Source organism: Salvia splendens, chromosome 14 (genome assembly GCF_004379255.2).
Source record: "Salvia splendens isolate huo1 chromosome 14, SspV2, whole genome shotgun sequence".
NCBI lineage: Eukaryota > Viridiplantae > Streptophyta > Magnoliopsida > Lamiales > Lamiaceae > Salvia > Salvia splendens.
In genome coordinates this window covers 22,542,982-22,550,663 of record NC_056045.1, presented here as the reverse complement: position 1 = coordinate 22,550,663, position 7,682 = coordinate 22,542,982, and the positions used below count along the sequence as shown (strand labels likewise).

The 7,682-nt window shown below is 37.3% G+C and overlaps 2 protein-coding genes across 5 annotated transcripts; both read right to left on the bottom strand.

The window, feature by feature from the left end:
- Positions 1–429: 429 nt before the first annotated feature.
- Positions 430–3,617, bottom strand: LOC121766007 (GRF1-interacting factor 3-like). Of its 4 annotated transcripts, none has more exons than XM_042162336.1 (5): positions 3,547–3,617; positions 3,242–3,350; positions 1,768–1,844; positions 1,171–1,255; positions 430–1,092 (listed from the first exon to the last, which is right to left on the bottom strand). In XM_042162336.1, the coding sequence occupies exons 2-5, from the start codon at positions 3,317–3,319 to the stop codon at positions 685–687; spliced, it is 648 nt and encodes a 215-aa protein (XP_042018270.1). In that variant the 5' UTR covers positions 3,320–3,350; positions 3,547–3,617; the 3' UTR covers positions 430–684. The 4 variants fall into 4 exon arrangements, with proteins under 4 accessions (XP_042018270.1, XP_042018271.1, XP_042018269.1 ...); XM_042162337.1 differs by lacking the exon at positions 3,547–3,617 and adding an exon at positions 3,472–3,520; XM_042162335.1 differs by lacking the exon at positions 3,547–3,617 and adding an exon at positions 3,434–3,518.
- Positions 3,618–6,408: 2,791 nt separating this feature from the next.
- Positions 6,409–6,933, bottom strand: LOC121764360. Its single transcript, XM_042160395.1, has one exon. The coding sequence runs from the start codon at positions 6,931–6,933 to the stop codon at positions 6,409–6,411; it is 525 nt and encodes a 174-aa protein (XP_042016329.1).
- Between the last annotated feature and the right edge of the window lie 749 nt (positions 6,934–7,682).

The window sequence follows — 7,682 nt, the reverse complement described above, 5'->3', positions numbered from 1 at the left end:
CCAAACGATCCTAATAATGTAATGCGGGCAACAACATCAACTTTTAATCTAATCCGTCTATAATATGCATCCTAGGACTATAATTAGTTTTAAGTTTTACTCTAAAGGGGTATTACGACCCTAATGCACCCCTACTAGTATAAGAGTAAAAAAAAATGAACTATTTTTCATGGACTTGGAACCGTTCATTGATTCAAATCAACGTAATGGCTCGGTGTTGTGGGGTTAATGGGATGGAATGATGTTTTGAGTTAGTATTTGCCTAAACGGTAGTTAAAGGGAAAAAGGAATAAAAAGTGAGAAACTTATATATGTGCGTTTCATGAACATGTTTTGTAAAACAGCGAAGGATCAGTTCCCCTGGTTCTCCCAGTAGAGACAAGAAACATACCACAAAGCATGCAAAATTGCAAATGAACAAAATTGTGCTTTTCTTCAATTATTCTTCCTTTTGTTAAGAATAAGCATGCAAACACAGGCTTCTTAGCCCAACTCACAAGAGGCCACCTAGAATGGAAAAACTGTTCATTCATTCGTTCCTGCCTTTGTCACTACAACAGACCCCAGCCTCGCGGAGCAGAAAGAAACACTATTCCTAGTCGAACAAACTTTGCTAGTTCTACAACACGAAGCCTATTATCAACAACCAGATAGCGGAATGCTACATTTATTTTATGCCGCCCTTTACTTGCCTTCCTCTGCATCTCCACCACCACGAACTGCAGTAGAGTTTCCCTGGCCATCAGAGCCACCTGCAATCCGACTATCAGGTTTATCTTGCCTACTTACCCCGCGGATGTCAGTAAGGTTCGAATTTGATGCGGGAATACTGCTGCTGGCCCCTCCGAGATTGGCGTCGTTATGTTGGGGATTCATGCCATTGTTGGGACCGACGGAACTCATGGCCAGTTGCCCTTGGCCGACTTGCAGGTGGCTGTGTTGGATATTTGGATGTTGCTGAGGATCTTGTAATAGGTGTGGGCTATTAAAGGGCGGTCGTGGCTGGAACGTGGCTTGCTGCTGAGCCATGGCTGCAGCCTGAGGATGCTGCATGTAAAACCCTCCTTGTTGCATTGCAGGATGAGGAGTCATCTGCATTTTTCGATATATGGATAAGCGAAATATATCAAATATTATCAGTTAACTTCTCCTACCGACTCCAATAGATACCTGTGTAGGCATTGCTGGTGTCTGAGGTTGGGCATCAGCTATAGCAGCCAAATACATCAGGTTCTTTTGAAGTTGAGCCTGGTACCTGATCAATTCATAATCAAAAGGATACCCCGACCAACCATATGTAATAAATAGGCTATATATGACGATGTCCTACATCCAAAACTAATCTTATGCTATGGCTTGTTAAATACTAACATATTCAGTTGCCCGTCACCAGAATTTAATTTTGAATGACACCGATCTCGGTACTCAGCAGATCCTAGTCATTGTACTTGGGCCTTAGCCTACGATTCTACTTACATGAAAATATGTTTCCCTATCCTCACATATGTGTACAGAATAGACTTCATAAAGAGCATTGAATATGAAAGTAGTCCACTGAAATAAAGTAAGTCAACTCTTCTCAGGAAGCTTTAGACAGTCTAGTCAAGTGTGACTATTTGTTGTTGTTATTGCATACACAAAATTATATTCCACTAGATATCATCCCAACAATATCACAAGAAAATAACCAATTTGATTTGAAGTAGTTTGGGCATACAATAAAAGGAACAAGTAAGTATATTACAGCATCTAAGTAGAAGAACTTACTGGGCACATTCAGCAAGTTTGCCTAGATTTTGATTATCCAGAATAGCCAATATCAGTTTCTTGTTCTCATCTAGGTACTGCATCATGAGTTACCAACAAGGTTGTATATCAGAATGTGAATAATAGGATGTATACACATAAAGTGAGAATTTTTGAAGACGCATGCCACATGAGAATCACATAATGACAGTAATAAATTATGAAAGAAATTCCAGAATTAAGATAACTAAAAAAAATGGAAAGGGAGCATATTATTAATAAAACAGACACGATTATATGACAGTATATTACTAATTCACTTTTCACTGATATCAAAGGGTGCTAAAATACATTGCAGTGCGCACTAGTTGTCAATGCTCTTGGAACGTGCATATAATGACATTGATCACTCATTCACTTGTAATCTCTTAAACGAAGCGAATAAATTATGACACATCTCCTATTTCAGCAAACCTACATGTTTACAAAAGTGTGACGTACAAGTTGTACAACGTTGGGGTGGATAAGGACATGATGTGCATCTGATGCATCGGATTAAAAAGACAAAACCATTTATGGGAGTTCTATTAAAAGCATTAGCGAGATATGCATATTATCAGTGTTGTATAATAAAGAGCTTTACTCAACAAGTGAAATTTGCCTAGGAAGATTCATACCAGCTCCGCTAGTTGTTCAACTCATTTTGATGATAATTTAACCAAATGCTACTAACAGATGTACTTGTATGAATGAGGAATTCATGCACGGAGGCAAAAAGGTCGAGGTGTTTAGCTTTAACTTCAGATTGGTAGCATAATTAAAACTCCTAAGGCAAGCTGTGTGGTGATGTTGGTGGTCATGTCTTATATGGTATCGACAATTTGATATGGTAGCAGATCAAATTAAAATCTCATAAACTAGATCACACATTCACACCTTCAAGGAAAAATTTCATGTCAATGCTTTTGGTTCAATTTTGGCAAACCTTTTTTTTGAAATCCAGTTTATAAAAACCATGAAATGGAACAGTACTTGCGTTCCTGGACTAAAACGCTTCCATCAAGTTAGCAAGTGTCATTTAAACATTAGCCTCCCTTATTCATACATGAAACATGTCATTAAAATCCTGTTGCTAATATACTGTTTAAAAGTCTCCTAAACAAAAGGCTGCAAACATGAGTGCATCCATAATCAAATAAACCATAACTTTTGAAACAATATACACCGAATTACTACCACTAAATTTGGCAGAACTCTTCAGAACTCCATAAATTAAAAAAAATAAAAAATAGTTCTTAAGCCTCCAACCAAGCCAGGTGGTACACAACCTGAAAATCAGTATCTCCCTGCTCTAACTGAATCCTAGATATCGAATGAATAGGTCCCGAAACTAATAAATATAAAAAATCGAATCTTTTTTCAGATGAAACTAAAAGCATCCCCATCGAATTTAAAAAATGCCCTAAATTTGGGGGAAAGTGAATGGAGATATGACCTTCTGAATCTGCTCAGTGGTGATATTTGTAGGTGGAAACGATGGCATGACAGGAAACATTGGCCCTGGTTGCTGCATCTTTACTCTCTCTCCTGCTTAATTGCAAATTCTACAATTTACAATCACCAACCAAATCAAGCAATCAATCAAGAATGATTCCTATTTATTTTTCAAAACGGAAAGCATAAAAACCTAGCGCATGATCAAATAGCTGAAGAAAAAGAAATTACTAATACTTGTCTAAAACCAGTAACCAAAAAAGTGAAAACAACGGTCAAATTTTGTTTTACGTGGATGTATCGTACAATTAGATTGGGTTTGGCGACAGATTAGTTAAATTTATTAAAAAGGATAGCGGAGAGAGAGTTGATGAGCTGATTAAAATTTAAAGTCGTAGAAACTGTAGCTGTTAAACTGGCGATGGACAGTGGAATGGTTTTATAAGGTTATTGGTTTGGGAAAAAATATCGAAAAATGATATATCGCTTGTACCGTATTGAAAAATATCGAAAATTGTCGAATTTTCGGTATATGTAATTTTCGATACGATACGATACGGTATCGTATCGTAAGTTTTCGATACGATAACGATATGAACTTCCTTAATCGCAATATATCGTTTTATATGGAATATACGATATATATCGATATTTTCGGTATATCGAATTATATTGAAAATCAATACATATTGAATTATCGATATATACCGTATATAGCGAAATATATTGAAATTCAATATATTTTTGAATTAATTTTTGTGTTATTTTTCAGTTTTGAAATTATATTTTTTTATATACGGGTATTTGAAACGGTACGATATTTCGGTATATCGTATCGATCTTTGATATATCGTTCTGAACGATATATCAAATTTCGGTACGATATATCGAAATATCGATACGATAATGATATTGATATTATCCATATCGAAAGTTCGATATATCAAAATTCGATATATCGAAACTTTCGATACGATACACGATACGAAACTTTCGATACGATATATCGTATCGACCCACCCCTAGGTGAAGTGGAGTTTGAACCTTTTGAGAGTTTGTGTATTGTGACTCACATTCACACACCCCTATTAATTTAAAATTTAAAAGTGGGATTTATCATTTAATACATGATGAGTTGAGGAAAGGACACCGAATGCATACTATTTTTTAGGGCTGGCAAATTGTGCGGATTGGGTCGTTATCGGGTCAACCTGATAACGACCCGATCCAATAAGGCCTAACCCGAACCCGACCTGTTAAGGAAATTGTAAATCCGAACACGAACCCGACCTGCTACATCCAAATCCGAACACGACCCGCACCCGCCACGAACCCGTTATCGACACGATATAATATGGGTTGACACGACACGATAACGACCCGAACCCGATATTAAACGATTAAACCTTATTTTTCAACCTAATTTACACGATTAAAATTCGTTTTATACTATTTAAACCTAATTTACAAGAAATTAAAAATTAAATTAATATACATATTTTTAAAATAATAATAAAAATAATATTATTATTTCTTAATGGGTTATCTGTATCCGACCCGCATCCAACCCGCACCCAACCCGAAATTATCGGGTTCTTAATGGGTCAACCCGATAAGGACACGGACCCAATAAGACTTGACCCCACCCAATAATTTCGTGCGGATTCGTGTCGGATTATCGTGTCGTGTCAAAAATTGCCAGCCCTACTATTTTTGTGTCGGGTGTTTGAAATGAGTCACGTGTGACCCCAAACGCCCAATTCTCCTTTTCCTTCTTGCAATAGATTGAAACCCTAACCTCCAGAGTTCTCCATATCCCAGCCCAATAATATTGCATGGAGTGTTCAATCAGGATATGCAGTGGCCCGCTAAGTGGGCGGGGCGTAGCTCCCTGTCCTACCAACTTAGCGGGGGCGTAGCTCCCTGTCCTACCAAAATCCCACTTCCCCAGTCCATACTTTTGTATCTGAGTGATGTTGCAACTACATGGCAGTAGTGGGAATCGATCGTTGGCCATTCTTGCAAATCTGCCTCTCCGAAATCAATTACGCTGACCCTGAAGGCAAAAATCAAAATTCAATACTACTTCTCCTTTTCACCTCTTGGTTACTACTAGTAGTATTTCCTTTGAAAATAAAATTTGACATGTCTAAATTTTTTGTTCAATAATGGGGTTTTATGTTAAATTTCATCTTGTACTTTACTGTTACCAATTCATGAGATGAATACTACTTACCAATTCATGCGATGAATACTACTACATACATATAAATTATACTACCACTACTGCTACTCAGGTAAATCAACTTGTATTAAATATATTAACGGGATATTCTAGATCAGGCCACAAGAAATATTTTGATATTTTATTATTACGCTTATTTTTATACTACTATTAAAAAAAATCTTAAACGTGCTTTTTTTGTAGAAAGAGTGCACTAGTATATACTTTAATAGTAGGTAGCGTACTTAGATATTGCTAAAGGAATTATTTTACAATGATTTCTGACTAAGAGTCACCTGATGATACTCATCCAAAAATAACCTTATTAATTATACAGATATATTGGTAGTCATGATATGAAAAATTATACTGCCTTCTAACCCATAAAATTGAGATCGATTACAGTAATATCTCAAACATCAGTTAATTGAAGTCTAGTATCCGACAACATTTTCACAAAAATCTATCACCGAAATGAGACTTCTTCAGCAGGATTATTTTGTAAAGGCCTTGTATCCATTAAGATTTGGTGGTGCCTATAATTAGAAAGAACAATAATGCTCACCCAGTCCAATAAAATAATTCTCTCGGTGGCCGCCTAATGTGAAATTATCAGACATATAGAGATAAAATTGATAAAGTATGACAAAGAAATATAAAACAAGGGATAATAATAGGATAATAAAATGGGAAAAACTTTTCATTTTTGATATGGTCTAATTTTGGTGGATGGACTAAAATGAAAATATGAGACTAATTTTTTTTAACAATGGAGTATACGAATATAAAGATATTTATATTGCTACAATAAAAAAATGGCACTTGACCTTAATAATAACGACTATTATTGCTAAAGATATAGTACCACTAAAATATTCACCCACATAATTTTGTGTGTGATGGGCTAATTTAACTTGTTATTGTAGTCTTTACAGAGATATCTCTCAGCAATTTTCAATGGTACTCGTCCTACTCTGGCGTTCGGAATTGGCGGCGGATGGGACTCCGGCCGCCGCACATTTAGCCGCCGTCCTGACGCTCTCGATGAGCGCCTCCGTGCGCGCCTCCTGGGACAGTATCTCGGACAGCTGATCGGTGTCGATGACCAGCCTCACTTTCCACACCCCGGTACTGTTGTACTTGGGAAACACTTCCGGCTCGGACAGGCGCCGCAGCTTCCCCTGATTGTCCACCGACATCCGGTACGGCGGCGCCGCGCGCTCGCCTCCGTGGTCCTTGCCTTTATGCGTGGGGAGGAGATAGTAGTACTGCCCCGGGCAGAGGCTGTCGGTGTGGAAGAGGGGCGGGGAGGTGCGGCGGGAGCTGCCGAATATGGCATGGCCGGGGAATTCGTTGGTGACGCACTCGGCGGTGATGGGAGCGTAGAGCTCCATCACGCCGCCGTCGGGAGTCACCACTTTGACCATGTCCTCCACCACTCCCAGCGTTTTGAATATGCAGTTTCCCATAGATATGTAAATAAATGAAGGTGACAGGGTCCAATATATAAATGAAATGGAGTACTACTATATGAGATTAATGAATTTGTATGATACTCCTATTATTTTTGGGGCGAATGTCGGTAGGGTGGTTCGTGGGGGTTTCGGAATGGAATGTGTGTGGACTCGGCCACAACCGACACAAGCATTCTTTTCTTTCCAGATGTAGAGGTAGAGGTAGAGGGGATAGTAAGATTCACAATTGACAAACCATAAAAATATAGATAAATCCGATCACGATAAAAAAAAATATGTTTTGCGTTACAGCAAATATAGGTACATAATTTGTTACTTTGAATAGTCAAGCGTCGGTATACTACAGCTACTTGACAAACATATTTTTTTAAGAGTATTAGTATTTAATAATTATAAAAATGTTTGGTATGGAAGTGTGCGCATTCTGTATATATCTTGCGTTTAAAGATGAAATCCAGGTGGGGATATTATGTCTCTGAGCTAATTTATATACTCCGTAGTATGTTAGTGGGTACGTGTCATGAATGTGGGCATATTTGTTATACGGTGCTCTCTCTGTCCACAATTATAAAACTAAATTTGATCGGCACAAATTTTAAAAAATATAATGAAAAATAGATAATGGAAATAAAGTCTTACTTTTATATATTAATTTTATAATAAAATATAAATGAAATAAAATTCGCGGAATATGAGATTCATTACCAAAAATAGTATAAATACAAATGAAACATTTATTGTGG